This window comes from Pararge aegeria, chromosome 21 (genome assembly GCF_905163445.1).
Source record: "Pararge aegeria chromosome 21, ilParAegt1.1, whole genome shotgun sequence".
In the NCBI taxonomy this organism is placed as follows: domain Eukaryota; kingdom Metazoa; phylum Arthropoda; class Insecta; order Lepidoptera; family Nymphalidae; genus Pararge; species Pararge aegeria.
The window spans coordinates 9,793,956-9,816,600 of NC_053200.1; the positions used below are offsets into that span (position 1 = coordinate 9,793,956).

General features: G+C 34.0%; 1 protein-coding gene across 1 annotated transcript in view; it reads left to right on the plus strand.

Annotated features, from left to right (window-relative positions):
* The window catches only part of LOC120633195 (growth arrest-specific protein 1-like), a 32,357-nt gene that overhangs the window by 5,805 nt on the left and 3,907 nt on the right, over positions 1-22,645 (plus strand). The window contains exon 2 of the mRNA XM_039903334.1: positions 16,643-16,879. Within this exon, the coding sequence (XP_039759268.1) occupies positions 16,646-16,879 (234 nt within the window). The 5' untranslated portion in view covers positions 16,643-16,645. The remainder of the gene's footprint in view (positions 1-16,642; positions 16,880-22,645) is intronic.

The window sequence follows — 22,645 nt, forward strand, 5'->3', positions numbered from 1 at the left end:
CCAATTAAAAATTCATTTCCGATTTAAATTGTAGCAAGCCGCTTCGTAAATAACAGCCAAAAAATAATTAAAGGTATAAAATACGCATTGCTTTTTCCTATTAATATTAACTTATATTTTCTTCTTTGGCATTTTGTCTTGAGGTTCTTATTTTTTTGTTCTATTCTAAAGATTACAAACTCACATGCATGCATAATATTATAAGAAACTGCTCAATATCCAAATCTTCCAGCAGCTGCTTACCACGTGTGACAAATTAGGGTAAAACTTTTGGTTTGATTTATGATGGGGTCGGGACTCGGGATGACCGTCTCATGTTTTGAAGGTCTATGGCTTCATCAAAATATCGTAACGGCATGTGCATACCCCTGATTTTTTCTAAGAACATAATTTTAACGTCGAAACATTTAAAAAAAAAAAATCTAATATATTAGTTCACTGTCAAGTGGTTTTGCTGGTAGAATTTTTTTAAAGATCACAAGTTAGCAAGTTCCTCAAAGTTGTGGAAACAGCAATTCTGTTATCCAATATATATAAAACTGCCTATTCCTTTATCAGGGTGAAAGGGCAGCATTACTTTTAGATCTGACAATTAAGTTTAGTTTAGAGATTTCTGTACAATAGAAATAGCACCATTGTTGTAAGCGAAAATCTGACAGTTGTCGGTTTTAGGAACAAGTCCAGTGATACCTACTGTGCTAACTTAAAAATTTATAATAGAATCTTTGATAGGCTGTCGTTGATCGATTCAAAGAGAGAATAACAAGTGTTACTTTACGTATAAACTAAATAATACAGTAAATCGAATAGTGCATTTATAAGATAGTTTCCCTTATTCCTCTCTCTTTCTCTTACTCAGGATATTCTACCTGCAGCCCCTATTGTGTTAATTTTAACAGTTTTTTTTGTTACAGTTGCCATAAATTTTACAAAAGGTTCAATATATTAATGTCATCATCAACTGAATGATTAAACTAGACTCTCATTTTGTTGCAAAAATGTATAAGTATATTTAGTAAGATTTCTGCATAATCTAATTAAAGTAAATAAAATGATTGCTGGACGATCAAGCATTATTATTTATAAGACATGTAAATGTCTTATAGATGTATTTAAAGGATGTATGATTTGAGTGTGTACTAAGTAAAAAACTATTTTACTTAGTACTTGATAATGCAATTTGAGAATCATGAGAACTCTTGTTCTTTGTCGAAGCCCGCATCTTTTTTCGCTACAATATATTATTCTTGAAGATGAAGGCTGAAGAGCTTTTGGACCCTTGTCACGTTTACACTCTTCCGTCTAAGATTTCAAGGCTTTCTTATAGGTAATTTACTACACTCGAAAGGCAAGGTTTATTACAGTAAATTTTGGTTCACACGAAATACTTATTAGCTGTACTGTTTATTATTGAGGTAATATGCTGTTGCCTTAGCATCGCTTTTGATTTATTTTTTGTATTCTAAAGTAAGCTAAAATAAAATAAAAATAAACCCTAATGATATTTATATCCACTCCATCCTGAAACATCTTGAACCAACGCTTTAAAATGATTTGTTGTTAAAAATAAAATGTAGCCATTATAGATTAAAAAGTTTCCCGTAGGCTGCGCAAAAAGTTCACATGTAAAACGAGAAGTGTATGACGATTGCACTTGATAAAATGGTGTCTTGTTCCCTTCATCTGCTTCTTTGAATTACAGCTAGTTACATAGCTGAGCGATTGCTTTCGTTATTTCTTTACCTACTTGGAATTCCCGAACCAGGAATATCAGATGTTTGGATGTCACTATTATTTTTTTATCTGACTTCTGGCTACTATTATTCTGACCTCTGTTATAATTAAAGGCCAACGTACCTACTAAGTACATCGTACTGTGTAGTGTGCTTATCACATATTTCTTAAAACTATTTAGATTAAGTTTATAAAAAAATAACCGTATCTTCTTTCCTTACTTCCTCCGAAACTTAATCTACTAAAATCTTAACATCGTGTTAAATGTACCAAAATTTATGTTTCTATACTCTCTATTTTTATGTACCTTCAGTGTTGGCTGGCAAAATTGATAGAGCTGACGAAACTTTTGTATCTTTTATGTTCTAATGAACATTGAATTTTTGCATATTTTGTTGATATTTTATGAGTTGCTTTATTCGGAAATATTTAAATCATTGCTGGGCATAATTTATTTTATAGTGTTATCTAGGTATAATTTATATTTTTGGGACTATATTTTATAACCTTTCTTTATCACTGATTGTTCTTTCCAAATAATATCTCACGACATTAATGAAGCATAGAATATGCACGTTTTATTTATTTGAATAAAGTGGAAATATATTTTGGAAACCAAGCGGGTACATTTTGGAAATAACATGCGAATATTTTGAGTTCAACATTCATCCAACGGATGATGTTTAACCTTATCACCTTTTACATTATCTGAAGTTTCACCGTTCACACGTAAGAGGAGTAGTTAATGCTCAAGTCATATAAATGATGTCCAGTGGTTCCTTGAATCAAAGCTACTGTCATACCGGTACAGCGTTCCGTTTGGCCTATAAAATATATACGTACTTGGAATTTCTACCAAAGATAGCCTGGGCTATTTTAAGTTCGCCTGTCGATTTGTTGTGATTTTCTGAGGGTTGAATTGAATATTTCCAAGAGAGTTTCTATTTTGTCGCTATGCATCTCTTTTTTTTTTTTTTCTCTGTGATATAACGGGCAGAAATCAGATTTAATTGAAATTTAAATTCATTTATTTCAAGATAGGCCTTCTTGAGTAATCTGATAATTTTGAAACGTCAACTTTGTCTGTTTTTAGTGACTCTACGACCGGTTGCTCTTTTGCAACTTCGTCATTTTTACAATTACTTACCAACGTCTATTTGTGTTGATAATAATTTTAGGTTGTATTATTGTTTATTGGCATTTTTTATGGTTTCTTGTGTGTTGTAATGAAAAATCTTAAAGTAATCCTTTGAAATCAATATAAGTACATATTTTAAATCCTCTCTCATAGTATAAACACACGAGTTTGTTTGAAGTATAAAAGCTTTAATCTAACGGACTAACTAAGATTGCATCAAACAATAAATTTAATTATAAAAAAAAATATGCTTGTTTTATTTAGATTTATATATGATGATGATTTTGATTAAAAGTTGGGGACAATTAGTTACTCAATATATTTTTTTGAATCTCATAAATAAATAACGTTAAAAATACATGATTAATTCAGTACCTAATTAGTTAAGTTAAATACCGGTTCTTAGCAGTTGCGGTTACATCTGTGCCTTTATTAAGCACAGAGCAAGCAAGTAAACAAAGCGATAACCTCATTATAACTGTTACAACTGGTTACATTAACCGTTCCATGTAATACTATACACTGTACAGCGATGTTCACGCTCGGGCTTCAGTCGCATTTTTTACTATTTTTAAGGCTAAAGAAAATTATAAAGCTATATTACCTACTCCTTGGCAAAAACAACGCCCCTAATGCAAAAGATCACTGCTCTTAATGGTTTAAGCAGCAGAGCAAAATAAATATATTTGTATGTAGATGGTCAATTGTGGACAACGAAAAAAATCAAAAAGATCATCTAGAAAGAATATTATTATACTTTGAAAACCATATACATTTATTGTTAGTTGAACGACTGAAAATGAATCTATATCTACATGAATAATAATATAGATTCATTTTCATTTTTATTGAAGTTGCCTAAAAAATGCACCGTAACGAATTGCAACGACTTGTCACGTGTGTGTGTGCATGTCAACGTGTGTGTGAATTATTGTCATAATATTATCTAGGACCTTAATCATTTATCTGTTGCCATATTAATCCGTGACCCAATTTGATAATAAATGTAAGCGGATTTGATCTTTTATTTCTTAACACAGTTTTTTTGGTAAGTAAGTAGTATACAGTAGGTATACTGTTACCTTTCTAATACTAAGTATTGTTTTTCATTATCATGAATACAGTTATCGTTAGTAAACCACTAACAGCGCACTATACAGCACTAGTCTCCTCTCAGAATGAGAAGTAGTCTACCACGCCTAGTGGAGATCAGTGCACTTTACACGCCTTTGAGAACATTGTATCGAACTATCAGGTGTGCAAGTTTCCTTACGTTTTAATCCTTCACCGTTAAAGCAAAGGAAGAAGCCGTAAGGGCATTCTAGATAGAATAGCGTTTCGTTTTAGAAACAAGGAAGCGAAATGTAAAAAGGTGGAGAGACCTAGACCAACTACTTACTTCTTCAATTAACTCTTGTTATTTCTTGTAGAATATAAATAGACAAGCAACCTTGGGTTCATTCTCTAAACTTAATTGTTTTTTTATTTACTAGGTCAGCCATGAGTCTTCTAGCAACATTTTTGTAGCTAACAACTCAGGCGGTGTGAGTCTATCAACGACGAATTATAAACTTTATCAACAGCGATAGCGTATCTCAAGTGCCTGCTTTCGTGTAATTACAATGTGTTGCTCTTGCGTAATTTTCTAATAGATATCTTTAGGTCAATGTTTTATTGGGTGCCAACTAGATATTGTAATAAATTGAACAATTCATAGAGCAAATGACCAAATTATGTTGTTTCAGATACTTTAATAATCCATACAAATTAATAAAATTGAAGTGTTTATTCAAGAAAAAATATTGGCTGACCTTGTATGTAGATGATCTTTACAACACCACCACCAATTTATCCATCGGCTCCATTTACAGTTAGGAATCATCCCCAAATAACCAGTACAAAAAAGAACATTAAATTGAATCGGTCAAGCAAGCTTAGGAAGGGAAGTATTGCGATAACTTGTTAACCAGAATTTTATGTAAAAAGATATTCAAGCTACATTAAGTGAAAATTAAACTTTGAAAAGTAGTCAGAATTAGCTACAGTAAATACCGCTAAGAACTTTTTACTTATTTCAAACAAGTCTTTATACGCGTTTTGTTTCTATGAAGATAAAATTCTTGAAACCTTTGAAATGACCATTTTCTACAATCTACTATTCAGCGATAGTCGTTGAATCTGCTCTTTCAATTGACTAATTGAAAGAGCACGAGCCTTCAATGTTATACCTTCACATTTTTTGCACATTTAGAAAACGAATGTAAACAATCGTTGAAATTAATGAATGATGAAAAATTTCGATTGCTGATGCGTCAATTTTGTGTAGACTATCTCTCTAAGGTTAAATATTTAATCAATGGAATAGGTATTGAAGCAATTAGCGGCTTTGTGTTAATTCATTATCATTTTAGCAGTGTTCTTCGTTATCTGAACGTGATTCGACTTAATTTATTTAGGTCGCGTTATCGGCGGTTGTATAAAGGAGATTGCAATGTTGTATACACTAGATTTATCACATTTTTAAAATCTTTACTGCATTGTTTTTGCCTCACTCAAAAAAATATCCTTAACTTTTTTGTCTATGACTACTATATACTTTTATATTTAATGTGTTGTACGGTCAACATCTCCTGAAGATGCTCTGTCACTAATAAGTTTTATTGCTTACTCGTTTGCACGCTATTAATATAAAATCTGAAATATATATTCAAATCATATATTAGGTTTTCTCCATCGGTTTTCCCCACATACAGTCGCAACTAGATATAAATAGAACTTAACCCTAACTGTCAAATTTAAAAAAGTACCTCTATCACCTCTGATATAAACCGCACAGCCATGAACATCTGCTATACAATCTGAATAAATGTACCTACCTAATACTTACCCATTTAAAACCATTGTATGCCAAACAAACATATTGTTTGAAATATACGTATTGTGTACGTTAAACAAGTAATCGCTAGGAAAACAAAAGCAAGGCCTTGCATTAAATAGAGTTTATTCTGTGCCCAAGGCAAGATGTTAATTCATTAGGTAAATTGTGTTACATTATGTGCTCGCATGTTTTATTTATTTCTCTAGTTGGAGACGCTATATTTGAATTGTTTTTATTTAATGTTATATGAATCTGGGTAGTCTCGAAAATGACCACCCTGAATGGAACTAGCGAGTAGATCAGTAGGTACGTTCAAAAAGATCAGAGGCTACAATATCATTCTCATTAGGATAGCTCCTATAATCCATCATGACTTCAACCGATTGTCGTCCACTGCTGGATTATAGGTCTTTTGTAGGGAGTTTCAAAATCCACGGTCCTGGGCCGCTTGCTTCCATAGCGGCTCCCACAGCTTGATGTCGTTTATCCACCTCGTTGGGGGCCAACCAACGCTGGTTACAGGTGCTAGGTTGCCATTCTAGTTCCCCACTTATTAAGACTTATTGTGCAGATGTACAATGTGCCATTATATAGTGTACTTTCAAAGTTACGTTCATTTTTAATTAAATTAAATACTACTTGCTTCAACGGTTAAGGAAAAAATCATGAGGCCAGCATGCCTGAGAGTTCTCCGTAATGTTCTCAAAGTCGTGTGAAGTCAGCCAATCCGCACTTGGCCAGCCTGGAGGACTACGACCTCTTCTCATTTTCACCCGTGCTTTGCAGTCAGCTGGTAATGACGAGTATAATTAGATGCTCTAGGTCTAATAGCATTATAGATTTTATCGTTTACTTATCGTTTATACTTGCTGGCATAGTAGATTACGAAAATACTGGAATCACTTTTAACTATACTAGATAACAAGAAAAAAGTGTTACATTTCAACTTTCTAAACATAAAAAGATCAATTTACTGCTCAGGCGTATCGTAAATCGATGTAATCATTTTATGTTCTGTAATGCTAAGCATCCAAATTTACCTACCGATTTTATTTCTGTTTTGATCAGAGTCCAAATGAAATAAATTGGAAAAAGTCGGTAATGCAGCGGTATGCGGTGGTTCAAAATTATGTGGCACGTTAAAGACACTTAAATTATTATATTTAAGGTAAAAAATAAAAAATGTGTACAACTTTTTTTTTAATATGACCTTTTGAGGGTGGGTATATGATGAATCTTATTGCCGTGATGAGAGGCACTTATAAAAGCGGTTATAGGATACTTTGTATCCCTGCAAAGAAGAATATGTTGCAGGATAGTTTAAAAAATGTTGTTATAAAATTTGAAAAATTAAGAGAGTATTCTTTGAGCATATTTATTTGCCTTTGGCTTGCTTTCTGGAGACGTGCAGAGGCACCGCGAATCCACCGCAACCATCAGAAATTCTAGCATGCATTGCTGATTTCTGCTCCTTCAAATAAATGGCTTCACTAAGTTGTCAAGATATTGTCAATCTCTTGGTTTATCTCGTCTTAGATTCCTAGGATGCTCGACCACGGTCCACGGCACTACCTGACATTGTTATGTTTGCTCAATCAGTTGTCGCTTAACGACACGGCATAATGATGCGCGCGGGAACACGCTTGTTTGACTTACTGTTTAGCACTACGCTGTGCGCATGCCGTGTAACACGGGTTTCCATTTCTGCTCATTATTTAGTGGGATTCTTTAGATAAAGTTACCTGCAAGAGTTTTATTCTCAAGAAATAGGTCCACGACATTTTTGAGGTGACAAGTTTTTCAGCGCTATTCAAAGTCAAAGTCAAAAATATCTTTATTCAAGTAGGCCCACAGGTGGCACTTTTGATGCGTACATAAGAATTACACGGTAGTGAGATGATGGCGATAACCACATTCGTAAACTTAAAACTAAAGCTACGAGGGTTCCAAACGCGTCCCGGTCTAAGAAGAAGCCCACAACAAACTTAGCCGGGTGTTTTTTTTTTTTCCATCTCACAATGTAATTTTAAATTATTAGAAGAGCAACCTGGTTAGAGCAATAATTTACACCCAAGCTTTTTTATCGTTTACGTAGTCCTTTATACTATAATAGGACTTTTCTATAAGCTTACGTTTAATACAAACTTTGAACTTTTTAAGAGACATCTCCAAGATGTCAATTGGTAGTTTATTGTAGAATTGTATGCAATTTCCTTTAAACGAATTATGAATTTTATGTAACCTAGTATATTGCACTGTAAGTTTATTCTTACTTCTAATGTTTAAATTATTGCAGTCACATTTTTTCTTAAATTTAGAAATGTTTTTATGGACGTACATTAAATTTTCAAATATGTACTGACTATACACTGTCATTATTTTAAAATCTTTAAATTTATCTCTCAATGACTCTCTCGGACCCATTTTGTAGATAGAACGAACAGCCCTCTTCTGCAGCACGAAAATAGTGCTAATATCAGCAGCATTACCCCAAAGTAAAATTCCATATGACATAATGCTGTGAAAGTAACTAAAATATACCAGTCTAGCAGTTTCTACGTCGGTCATATGGCGTATCTTCTTTACCGCATAGGCAGCAGAACTAAGCCTGTTCGATAAATTATTTACATGAGGGCCCCATTGAAGTTTAGAATCTAACGTTATTCCTAGAAAAACTGTCGTATCCTCCAGTTTCAGTTCCTCATTATTAAGTAGTACAGTGGTTTTCACGTGTTTAACATTAAACCACTGTACCACTTTAGCGAGAGAGTTGTTTACGTCGTCAAAAGCTAGTTCACGTCGATTTATTTTAAAAGTCAGTGATGTATCATCGGCAAACAGAACTATCCCGTGTTTATCCTTGGCAAGGTAAGGAAGGTCATTAATGTAAATAAGGAACAGAAATGGTCCTAATATAGACCCCTGTGGGACACCTATTTTCATAACTGATCCATTAGACCGTTTTCCATTCACGTCGACTTTCTGAATTCTATCGCGTAGATAGTTACTCATTAAGTCTAGAGCTACACCCTGAATTCCATAGTGGTGTAGTTTCCTAACTAACGTTTCGTGTTGAACACAATCAAACGCCTTAGATAAGTCACAGAACACACCAAGTGCATCACGTGACTCCTCCCAGGCTTCAAATATGTTTTGTATTAGCTCAACACCTGCGTCGATTGTTGAGCGACCCCGTGTGAAACCAAATTGCTTAATATGAAGTAAATTATACTTATGAAAATGGTAAAGTAATTGATTTAAAATGAGTTTTTCAAAGATTTTACTGAAAGTGGGTAGTACGGATACTGGTCTAAAGTTAGTGGGGTCAGAAGTACTACCCGATTTAAACAATGGAACTATTTTACTAAGTTTCATTAAGTCAGGAAACACACCACAATCTATACAATTATTAAATATTAAGGCTAAATCGGGTGCAACAATATCAATTAATGATTTGACAACGTTTACGGAAATGCCCCACAGATCATTTGTTTTTTTATTAATTAATAATTTAAAGGCTTTAATAACGTCAGAGCCACTAACATGCGTGAATTTAAAAGAATGGTTACACTCAGGCACATTTTCCTTTAATAGAGAGAGAGCCATATCTGGTGAAGAGTTTAATGATTCTGTTGTGGAGACGGGAATGTTGGTAAAGAAGGTTTCAAAAGCAGTAGCCACCTCGAAATCTGTTGTTAAGGCTTTATTATCTACATTAAGTTTAAAATTAATATTTCGTGGTGTTACTCTTCCCGTCTCCTCATTAATTATGTTCCAAGTAGTTTTGATTGCATTGCTGCTATTTTTAATTTTATTTTTGATGTATCGCGTCTTTTCTAAGTGGCAAGCGCGTTTAAAATTCTTGGAGAACAATTTAACATAATCCCCAAACTTATCACCAGTGTTAAATTGACGTTCAGCATACAATTCGTACAGCTTTTGCCTATTTTTATGAAGTTCAACTGTCGCCCACTCACTAAAATTTAATGTATCAGTAATCACAACCGACTTACTAGTAAATATAGAATGAAATAGTCTATTAAAGGTATTGAAAAAGGAGCTGTACATTGCATTTGGAGTCGCCCCTGAGGGTAGGAATGGGAGGTCATTTACTAGGCTATATCTCATTTTCTCTATGCGGTTGGATGTTACAGGAACAAATGTTATTTTACGTTTAGAAACATTTTTCTTCACATTTTCAAATTGAATAATTTGACCACAATGATCAGAGTCTAATTTACTAATAATATTTTTGCTTATAGGAATTATATTTGTAAAGATGTTATCCAAACAGGTGGCGCTAGTAGCAGTTATTCTTGTGGGCTCCATGAACATATTTGATAGATTGTAAGTTTTAAATAAATTCAATAACTTGATACTTAAAGAGTTATTTTCTAAAATGTTTACATTAAAATCTCCGCATATTATTAACTTTTTATTACACTTTGATATTTTAAATAACACTTCATCCATTACCTTTTCAAAAAGTTCAAAGTTTGACAAGGGTGGCCTATAAACAGTAACAATTATAAATTGCTCTAGTTCAACCGAGGCTAGCTCTATTGTCCGTTCAACAGAAAGGCTAACAATATCGTTTCTGTTTTTAAATTTTAAATTTTTATTTAATAAAATTAAAGAGCCTCCATGAATCGCTGTAACCCTGGTGAACGAACTACCAACCTGGTGGTTACCAAAATTAAACAAATATTCATGGGTTTTCAACCAGTGCTCAGTTATACATAAAATACTAATGTTAAAATCATTTAAAAATAATTCAATCTCTAAGTCTTTTCCTCTAATACATTGAATATTTTGGTGAACCAAGTTGATATAATTAGAATTAGATTTTTGATTATATTTTTGGTTTAATAGTACATTGTGCGACCCCTTACTATAATTTTTTTCATATATGCCTGAGGGGGACTCAGTTGTCTGCTTTTCTAAGCAAGAGAAAGCCTCTGTTGTCTCCTTAACTAGTTTAAACTAAAATGACTTGGAATAATTTCCAAGGTTTTCATGTCAAAACTATTACACTGCTCAATAAAAGCAGCTGGTTTAGCCAAGTTCTTGGCTGTTATGGTAAAAAAATAAGATAGCGAAACAGCTATCTGTTGTTTAAAATAGTGTGATAGGTAATATCTATCTCGGTACAAATTATAAGTAGGATTAGCACATTTGCTAAAGTCTATAACATGAAATTTCTTATTATATGTACATAAATTGTACAAAGTCATATTTAAATTATACCTAATAGTATTTTCTTGGTGTGGCAAGTTATGAAAATAAGGAAATGTGTATAATACAATACTATTTACATTTAATGTATTTAAAGAATCAATAAGTTTAATCAGCTCAGGTTTGTTAACATTCCCTCTATTTCCCATTATGATAATTAAATTAGTTTTACAGTCAAACATATTCCTATTTCTACAAATTGCAGCTACAATAGCTTTTAAATTTGAGTTGGGTAAACAGTAGTTCAAAACTGTGTGTCCATTCAACTGAGAGTTAAGATATAAGCCCATGTTACATCCAATTTCATCGCTGTACATAATTGTTTTTATTGAACTGCTACTATGAGCATTTGCTTCAATAAAGGAATTATTATTAATATTTATGTTTTGTGATTTTGAGTTATTTTTGTTTGGGAACAAATTTATGGGTTTGCGTCACTGATGATCTCGTCATGCTCGAGACGGGCTTGTTTGTAAAGTGTTCTAAGGGCCACTTTTATTTCATTGTGCTACTACAGTAAATAGGTACTAAAGTGACGAACGTCTTAGTTTCGGGTCTCTTCTCGAATGCCGCTTAAAAGGAAAACGAAAAAAGGAAATAAAACTATCAATTTAGTGGTAATAACTAAAAAGTATTAATGACCGAAAGATGGTCACCAAAAAGAAGAAAGCTCTGAGTCACTGAGCAAGCTTATCAAATATCTTCATGGATATGCATTTAGGTCACAGAAAACCGTGTTTAAACTACTTGGAACTACTTTCCTCCACTGGGTCGACGATATTATTCGAGTTGCAGGAAGCCAATGGAAGCAAGCGGCCTAAGACCGTAGACTGCAGGAATCTCTACAAGATACCAAGTACCGGCAGCATGAATTATGAAGTCTAGTGCCCCAGATGTTGACTTGGTAATGAAAAGGCAAACAGGAATAAATTATTGTGAAAAGTCTCAGACATGAACCAAAATAGTTTCATTGGTAAATCATTAGTGTCCGCCACAGATTCCGATACTTTAGGACAACCGTTAACCTAATATAACGTTAAATGAACCAAACAATCTTCAACATTCTATATTTCTTGCCATTTAGGAAAGTGCTACTTAAAAGAGACACACCGTAAGTAAGGTATATTGACTTAGTGCAGGCAATTTTTATTAGTGCTTTGCACACCCACGTGCTAACAGTCCATTTGAGGAGGTAAGTGGAAATGTTGCAGTGACATTTCCCAGATCTCGATTTAGATACATAATTACAAGTACCCATGTTTGGAGCCGAATAGTTTTCAACACCCTATCTTTCTTTCGTGCCTCACGACAACCTCTTCTCCGAAGTTTCAACCTACCACGCATGTAAGATGCAAGTCACGATTATTAATAAACCGTGAAAGAAATGTAGGTACCCACCCACTCGAATTCTTCAATTATAATATTATTGAAACATTAAATCAACTTATAATATCAAATGTCAGATCGGCGCAAGCGTAGTTATCTCTAACTTTATAATGGTTCAAATTCTGTTGTACATAATGGTTCACATTCTGTTGTTGTATATAATAAATTTCTAAATAAAACTAGCCTAAAATAGTGCTATTACAGCAACACCCCCAATCTAGATAATTATTAGATTTGTTTGCAATATCAATTGACAAGCACAAGGCACCTATGCTATTTGCTCATAGAAATCTCAATAGGTTATTAAGATTTATGTATTTGCCAGATTAACTAACACTAGCGTCTATCTCATGAAAAGTTCTAAAAAAATAACATATTCGACTTTTAGAATAATAGATATAGGTAGTACTAAAAGATAAATTAACTTATTAATTAACACTCGATCACCTCTAACTTTATCAGTTGAAACTTGCAACTAGGTACGTACGCAAACTCTTTGATTCACATAAGCTTGAAAGCAAATTATGCTGTTATTTTATTATTAGTATGTGAGTAATCTTGCAAGATTATGATGATAATACTGACTGAAGGGCGGTCTCATTTTTACGCAGGAATTAGCCCGGCTGTCTTGCTTGCCGGAAATTCAGTCTAGTATTATTGGTATCATTCTAGGTAGGCAGGTATGGCTCTCATATAATTTAATTTTTCATTAGGTGAGTTACACTAAGTTCCATTGAGACATTTCAATATAAACTTAAAATACCATTTAATTAACAAACAGAAGAGGCGCGTACGCTTATCTCGAGCTACTGTGGACAACAAAAGGACGAATATTATAACATTCTAGCCCTTATTCATTTGTAATAGAGTCGTTGGTGGCACCTGCGCCAGGTACCAATTGTTATTGTAATGTAACACTTGGAGTGGAGGCGAGGTGGACAACTTAAGTTGTCACTTTGTTTTCTTTTGCCATTGGGCTCTTGGACGGACGACGACCCTGTGCATCTTTACCTGGTAGGGCTGTACAAAATATTGTTTAGAATAGAATTTGATTTAACCTTTTTATTTGAGTAATTATAGTGAAAACTACGAGATTGATCTCGTAGTTTTAACTATTACTTTTTTAAATTTGCCGTTTGTTCTTTAAGAAATATAAATTGAGTCTTAGTATGTTAATTCATTAAAACAGTTATAATTGATTACATATTATTATTACGATGGTTTCCTCAAATGTTTTTTGTTCATTCCTATATTTGAAATTTACATTTCGGATTTAAATGGTACTGTGATAGTCGTGTCGATGGACAAGATGGACAGAAAGATGGTTAAAGAACAATTCACTCAATTTATCTATTTTTTTAATTTGATAAACTAAGTACTAAAAAAATTACAAAGGCTTAATTTTGGTAGTCGCTAGTTTTCTTAAAAGTATAATTACTCTTTAAGGTAGCCAGGTAAAGGTAATGATTTTGTAATAGAGCGATGCTACACGCTACCTAAATGAGCATTTTGTGTTCCAAAATAATATTCAAGCAAGTGATAACCCTAGAGCGTTCCGGTGAACGTGTAAGTTAGTAGCGAGTGTGGCGAGTACGTGACGCGATTCTGTTTGTTTACCATACGGGCTGCCGAGGGGGTACTTCGCCATTAAGATCACTCGAGAGTTACGACCTGATTGAATAATTTAATTTTATAATTACATGCTTACTCACGATATTGTACACTATTATTTTTGTATTAACATTAAAAATATCAATGAAAAGACAGAAATTAGGAGATCCACAGTAAGACTAAAAAGATGTATCAACATAGCAAAGTGAGTTGCCCCTAGTTTGCTCGCTCGCAATCGAGGAGACGTTTTTGCATATCAAACTCTATACTGTCAAAGCAAACAGGGGCCTATGTCCGTTTGTTTAGAGTAGCAAATCCTGTACTGGTTTTTATTTTACAAACGTTCTGCCAAAAGCCGAAGTCGCAGAGTCCAACAGAATGCTTCAGCTAGCTGAAGCGAATTTCAACTCTAAAACCCAATAAACTTGAACAAAGTAGCGGAAAACAGCGAGTGTTCTCATATAAGCTGGTGAAACCAGCTAGAATTAAACATGTTTAACTAAGATTGCTCAACTCGCCGGATAAGTTAAACTGTAAATTAGAATATTAAGATATTTATCATGGCACAGAATCACTGATCTTATCATATAAATTAGCAAATGTTTAATGCATAGGAATGTAAATAATTAGGTAAGTTTCCCTCATTTTCAATCCCAGATTCAAATCGCCGCTTATTAACCGTGTGACTCTATGTGCCATCTAAAATCTCAAACGAATGGACAGATTTTAATGCCGTATTTTCTTTTCGAAATCTGACGAGATCGAGATTGGTCTTAGTTATTATTTATTAAGATCTATTCAATGAACATCATCTCATTACCCGCCAAGATTCTCACCAACTATAACAGTCCGTATGGTTCTGAACTTGGTGTACTTCGGTGATATTTCCAAGATATGGTAACCTTAAACTTATAGAGTAAGATATAAATAATAGATGAATGTCGAGGCCTCATGATGTAGAAAAAAAAGAGTTAAAATCATTAGATTTTTTTCTAGTTCGTGTCAGAAGTCATTCATAATTTAATGCATTTAGTATAATTTCTCCAACATATAGCTTTGTAATACACTCAAGTCAAGAGGCTATAAGAATAAAACTGGATTCTAAATGAGAGGTTTTACCATATCAAGTGTACTTTATGCATTGCATTTAGCTTATCTCATTTTGGAGTGGGTATTAATCCTGTTGAATCTGTCCAGTTCAAAAACATAATGTTAGGCTGTTCTTTTCTCAAATGACCGTATTTCTTTTTTTAAACAAAAAAACGAGACGGACGTTCTATTTCGTCTGAATTCAATATTCTTACACAAGCATTTTAAAATGTTAAAATGGTACTTCTTTACAATTTGGTGGGAAGTTTTTATTAAGGCTCTTGTCTTTTAGTTTTGTAAATAACATTAATAAACCGGGTGTCGTCGGTTGACTGGCGCAGTGGGCAGCGAACCTGCTTTCAGAGTCGAAGGCCGTAGGTTCGATTCCTACAACTGGAAAATGTTTGTGTGATGAACATGAATGTTTTTCAGTGTCTGGGTGTTTAAATGTATATTATAAGTATTTATGTATTTTATTCATAAAAGTATTCATCAGTCATCTTAGTGCCAATAACACAAGCTACGCTTTGGGGCTAGATAGCGATGTGTTTATTGTGTGTATTGTCGTAGTATATTTATTTGTTATTATTATTTTATTACAATTTGTATCGTAAATTGTATTGGTATTTTTCTCATTGAAATTGGCAAATCGTTTTAATTTTTAGTTAGATTTAATATGTTTAGTTAGAGTAGTGTGATTATAAAGATATTAATAATCACACTACTCTAACTAAACATATCAACTTCTTGTCATATTATCAAAATTAAGCTTAATTTGCTATACTCCGCGAAAAGCAGGAGAATCTGTGTGGTGTAATTTATAATTTCTTCAATCCTTATACTCCACACCACACAGATCCTCGGCAATACACCCTCTACGCACGTTTCGCTCCGAAACCGGAGCATCATCAGGAGATGTTGACTTTACAATGAATAATTGTTAAGATTCTCCTGCTTTTCGCGGAGTATAGCAAATTAAGCTTAATTTTGATAATATATCATGGATTTCCGCAAAGTAACGCCTGCTTCTATACAACTTCTTGTCAGTTTTCGATGACAGCTCGACTTCCAAATACACCAATGTAACGGAACGGCTACCTTTAGTCCTCCCTTTTTCCATCGAGGGCGATCTTCCGCTTCATCCGCGTTCTCCGGTGCCCTCGACTTTTCTTTTGAAAGTATACTATATAAAAACTAGCTAACGAGAACTTTTTAAATTGTTTGTCCTTTTAAGAATACAACTTGTTAATAATTATAGGTAATATAAGGTAGTTAGATAGGTAGACATATACTTTTAGACATATACTTATAGGTAGACTTATAGCAGTTTATTTAATTTTGTATGTAGTCTTTATTGCATAAATTATTACAGACAGAGAAAACAAAATATTAAATAAATAGTTTAATTGAACAAGATAGTACAAAAATGCACAAGGCGGTCTTTATGCTTTAAACTACCTCAATAATCAAGTTTGGATAGTGCAACAGGTCAATAGTTACCGATGAAATATATATTCTTATAAGATAAATAAAATTCTTAATAATTATTAAAGTTTTTGTTTTGTCTCCAGGTGATGTGGTGGTTACTGGCAGTAGTGTGTCTGACGGCATGCGTAGGCGCAGGAGGAACACCTTGCGAGGAAGCACGCATGCGCTGTGCGTACAGAACTGGCTGCGGGGCCGCCCTCACCAACTACATGTACCTTTGCAACGAAGTGCTCACGAAACCCATCAAGGCGTGCCCCAACGAGTGCGGTCACGCGTTGATTGCACTCACGTCCACTGAAGAGGGGAAAGAGCTCATGAATGTAAGTTAAACTTTACATGAATGAGATAAAAACACCATTATCTACTGCAGAGTATAGGCCTTATTTCTCATAGAAGCATTAATTAAAGCTTAGCATATAATTTATCAATTATAACAATATATCTGGGACTGAAAGTTAAGATGCTCTAAGCTCGGGGTTGAATAGCAACCATTTTCTTACTCCATGCTGGTACTGAGGATTTTTTTACAGAAATCCTAAAACCTACTCAAATGGAGACACCTAATATGTTTCTTCCCGGCTTCTTCTCTTTAAAATCTTTTGAACCTGTTCATAACTAAAGTGAATCTCATTCGTGTTTATAAATCGTGGCAAAGGTCGTATTTGCTACAATAACTTTTCATCAACACTTGTTTACAGCGTCTTTCTCAATTGACGGAAGCGACCAAATTATGATGAGCTGCAGTTCGAAGCAGTTTATTTAATTTTGTATTATGGATGTAGTTACATGTCGGGCATGGGAGGTCTTTTTAAGGTGGTGCGGTTTGGTGCAGACGCTATGCAATAAAATCTAATTTAGACGTCAGATTTGTCGGACGCGACGCATCGCCATCATTGCTTGGGGTCGCGGTTGACGACCTCTCGTGTCGATACACTTTGAGCTCTAGGTAAATTCCCTTTACCTTAGCTGCGAGATATATTTTGGTATTTCTGAGAATTGCATTATTTAAAGTAATATAAAATAAGTTATATGTGATGTAAATTGGAGGTAACATCATTTTTAAAAATAAACGTCGACTGATGGATCGACATAGGTCTTTGGTTGGAACTTCCACACTCAGTGGTCATGTGACGCAAATGTCCAGTAAATTCCTGTAACTTTCTCTATGTCGTTTGTCTACCAAGTGGGGGTCTACCAACACTGCGCTTTCCAGGGCGGGGTCGCTCGACCAGCACCTGGGGACCACAACAGTTTTCTGTCCATGTGCCCCGACCCTTGCCCCTTTAGCTTTGCAACGCGTTGGGCTATATCGGTTACTTTAGTAGTAAGAAGACTCCCAAGTCTTTCTAGTGGAAGAACCCGGGTTGATCCTCGGCAGGGGCATTTCAGAATTTATAATTTCTGAATTTTTCTGGTCTGGTCTGACGGAAGGCTTCGGCCGTGGCTAGTTGAACGACTGAATGAATGGCTGAATAAACTTTAATGTAATGAAACCAATGAACCAAAAAAAAAAGCTACAGAGATATAAACTTCACTTTATATAAAAGAAATGTTTATTGTATGGCAATAACAATTTATAACAAATTAGCAAATACTTTAATTGACATACCTCTGCTTAAATTTAAGATTAAAATTATTGAATGGCTCATGCTTCATCAATTTTATTCAGTAGACGAATATCTAAAATCAAAGGCTTAAATTATTGTATTTCTAGGTTTATATTTTGGTTTGCTTTACATTATTTAATTTTAAGTTGACATTGTAATTTAATTTCACAATTTTTGATACCTTAATTTTCTGACATTTTGTATAAATTGGAAAAATAATTTTATATATAAGGTGTTATTAAAATGGCAGATCGTAGCACGTAACTTGTTATGTTTTATTATAAGACCAAATTTGTTAACCTGCAATCACGCAAATAAAGATTTGAATTTGAATTTAAACATAAAGAGCAAGAGGGTACAGTTTTGTGGCCTTATCGCTACATAGCGATTTCTTACAAGCAACCAAACGCGTAAAAGTAGTCTAGTTACCGCTCTACCCTCGTTAATTTAGCGTTCCGATACGATGTCGCATACAAACCGACTACGGGTGTAGGTTTAATATAACTTATAAACTACTCACAGTTTAGCATGTTACCATCTCAGACTGCATCATCATTTACCGGCAGGTGAAATTGCAGAAGGTCTTACTTCTAGTGAAATAAAAAGAAGCTCTGTCCATTATCATTTCAATCGGTATCTACATTATTTTTATTATTAATTATATACAATATGAAATGCCAACTGACCTTTGGCTGTTAAAAAACTAATTTGTTTTTAAAACAACAGCTGCATGAAAATCATTGTCTTTCTATATATTTGAATATTCTGGATATAGGTAGGTACACTTTAATTTAAAAGCAAGTTTTAAACTAAATCCTTCTGAATTCCATTTTAATGCCGAAACCTTTTGTAATTATCTAGTGTTTTTATGTTGAAGTTTCGGAGAGAACAATAGTCAATAGGTCCAGAAAAATTACATTTTCTCTGTGAACTAGAAGACCTAAGCTAAAAACTTAAGTACTTGCGTTTTCGAACTTGCACATAACTTGCCCGATTGGTGCAGAACTTTTTGAGCTTTTGAAGCAACATAACTTTTTCATAAAAATAGATATAATAACATTATAGATATTTGGGAAGTGAGTAGCTACTTACCTACTTACCTGATATTGTATACCTATATCTGTCAGTATATGTATCAAGTTCAAAGACCTACACTTTTTATCAGCATTGAAATTGACTGAATGACTGAAAGCTTTGCAGGATAAATCTTTATCTAAGAATTAAGAACATACGGACTCCGTGTACACGACAAATATTGAAGAGAATTTCTCGAACAGGCTAGACAATTAGTTATTTCATTCCGTTTAGCAGTTGACAGTAATTATTTCACCTCTAATGTGCTATAACGTGTTTTTATACCAAAATATGGGGAAAATGGGAAAAGTTTGTGAACTAGTAACATTAACCGTTTACACGTTTGCAGGGCGTTTACACGTTTTTGACACAATGCACTGCATGCAATAACAGCAGAATGAGTATTCTGTATGTACTTAATTCTTACAGAATACTCATTCAACATAATAAAAGTTTTACTGTTTTTAACATAATAAAAGTTTTACTGTTTTTAACATAATAAAAGTTTTACTGGAACTGAATAAACCTACAGTCCAATACAAGTCAATAACCAACGGTCCATTTATTTATCTTTTCATAAAATATTGGCTTTATTAACTGCATTAAGAAGATTTTTTTGAACCACTAACCTTATAAAAGTTTTACTGGAACTAAATAAACCTACAGTCCAATACAAGTCAATAACCAACGGTCCATTTAATTTATCTTTTCATAAAATATTGGCTTTAATAACTGCATTAAGAAGATTTTTTTGAACCACTAACCTTATAAAAGTTTTACTGGAACTAAATAAACCTACAGTCCAATACAAGTCAATAATCAACGGTCCATTTAATTTATCTTTTCATAAAATATTGGCTTTAATAACTGCATTAAGAAGATTTTTTTGAACCACAGAGTAGAGTTTGTAGTAACTGATAATAAAGATTTTCATTATTTAAGGTGTCTGGCGTGGAAATGGAATAACTTTGTTTTATTTCACAGAAGTTTAACTGCAAGGTATAATTAAGGCCAAAAATCTTTTCGTAAAGATTAATTCCGGCCGGTTTTTTAGGGAAACGCTGGTATTATGGGAAACCGGTCGACTTGATTATGTCGTTTGTAACGGTGTGATTATGGTGGTGCGTTGGGCAATGTGTATCGAAAGGTAAGGCAAAGCGGCCGCGCAGCCTTGAGATTTGACGTCTTGTTCGGGACCTACCACAGCGCGCGTTCTTGCGCAGGTGTTGGCGGTAGTGTTTCCAGGTGTGTTGCCAGTAAAAACGGGACTGGCATCTTAACTATGAGAAATTTGGCCGCAATGTATCACCGTTCGTGACGGCCAACTCGTTAAAAAAACATTTGGGACGCGGAAATTTCATGAATTTCATTAAGTCTTTCTTAATATTAATTCACTTATGCCCGTTTTCACTAACGACGAACAAGACAATGCCGAAATAAGTAAGATTCCTAGACATACATCAACCGTTCACCGATAGTTATCACCTAAGAGTTGGTGAAACGTTTTTTTTCTTTATACGTCGTCTCAACCATTAGGCATTCGATTTAGGCGATGCATAGTGGTTGCAAATTTAGGCAATTTTTCTTCTTTTGTCGAACGTCAAATTACTGGTGGAAAAGAACAGAGAGAATAGTTTACTAGTGCGACTATATACATCCTTGCATCAGACTGACTAAGTAGTATAAGTTTATTGTCTTAGTTAAACCAGGGTATTAATTATCTGTGTCTCTCTTTTCTATACTTGCACTATCGATTCTTTAGTCTAGACACTCTAACTAAAGCACAAACACAGTAAAGTTAAATAAGAATAGAATAACGATTGTTTTTTAAATCTTGTGAAAGCTTTTTTTCCGTAATTAAAAGTATACAAAGATCGATTTAGCTGTGAATCGAGCATAGGAGTAGAGAGTAGGACATGTTTTCAAATCCCCCGAGAACGTAATCTTAGATGCAAGCTATAAATGCGCTAATTTTCTTCAAGATCAAAACAAAAAATACAGACACACTTTCCGATTTATACTTAATATTGGTACGAATACAACGAAAAAGCACAAAAAATTTCGAACATGCAGTTTTGCAATTTTAACTTTTTTGCGCAGACGTCGTTGTCGATGTCGCGCTACTTCGCTAAGTGCTGTCAACGTTTCCTTGAAATCGGGACGTCCCGGCAAACTTGGACATCTGGAAACACTAGTTACCGCCTTCCCACAAAAAATATAGCGTAAGACGGAGGCTACTTTTTTATTTATCTGTACCATCGACACACAGGACTATAAATCGGCATTTAATTAAACGTTACCGTCAAAAGAGGTTAATTAGTTCCATAGCGAATGTTCGAATAACTTAAATGTTTCGTCCATTTTTTTAAATTAGTTCTTCAACACCGCGTTTACAGGAATTTATAGCTAAGTGTGTTGATAATAAGGTCTATTTAAATACGCCTTTTACAGCTCCGCGTGTTGCCGCTGTCGCTAATCTGACTAGAACGAATGCTGATATGTTACCTCTACCTACCACTAACAATAAAAAATGGTTGAACGTAGAACTTGTTCTGTAGCCGTTTATCAAACATGATTGTTAGGACATAATATAGCAATTAGTTGAAGGCTAACTGCCGATATAGCTGGCAAATATACCTAATTATGTGCGGTTTCATACATTAATTAAAGCTAGGTTAACACGCAGCTTTAATAATTGATAGCGAGCTGAAAGTATCAAGCTTATAGGGTCGACACAATAATAAATAAATAATAAAAAATAAAAAAATATACTTCGACAATACACACATCGCCATCTAGTCCCAAAGTAAGTGTAGCTTGTGTTATGGGTACTAAGATAACTGATGAATACTTTTTATGATTAATATACATAAATACTTAATATATATAGATAAACACCCAGACACTGAAAACATTCATATTCATCACACAAATATTATCCAGTTGTGGGAATCGAACCCACGGCCTTGGACTCAGAACCGACCCTGCTGGTTGGTGCCTACTGCGCCAATCGGCCGTCAACAATATATACAACGTCTAAATAAAAACCGAAATTATACCCAGCAGGCTTTAGAGCATCTAAAGAAGTAAGAGTATTAATCTAAATTAGAGGTACATTATGTTCTGTCTCTGAGAAACTATGAAACAGAAACGCTAATAGTTTTTGAGGAAACCACTGCCATAGTTTTTAATGAAAGAAAGCCCGAAACAGATACAGCCACATCACATGCAAAATTAAAATCAAGTGGGCCATGCGCGTGTCGGTCTTTTATCTGAATTTATAAGTTAACGCTTACTTGCACACAAAGCAATACTAAATTGACATGCCTTAAAATAGTGTTATGCTTTACAGTGTGAGAAGGACAGTATTACTTTTGGACGTGCCTATTTTGTTTAGCTTCAAGA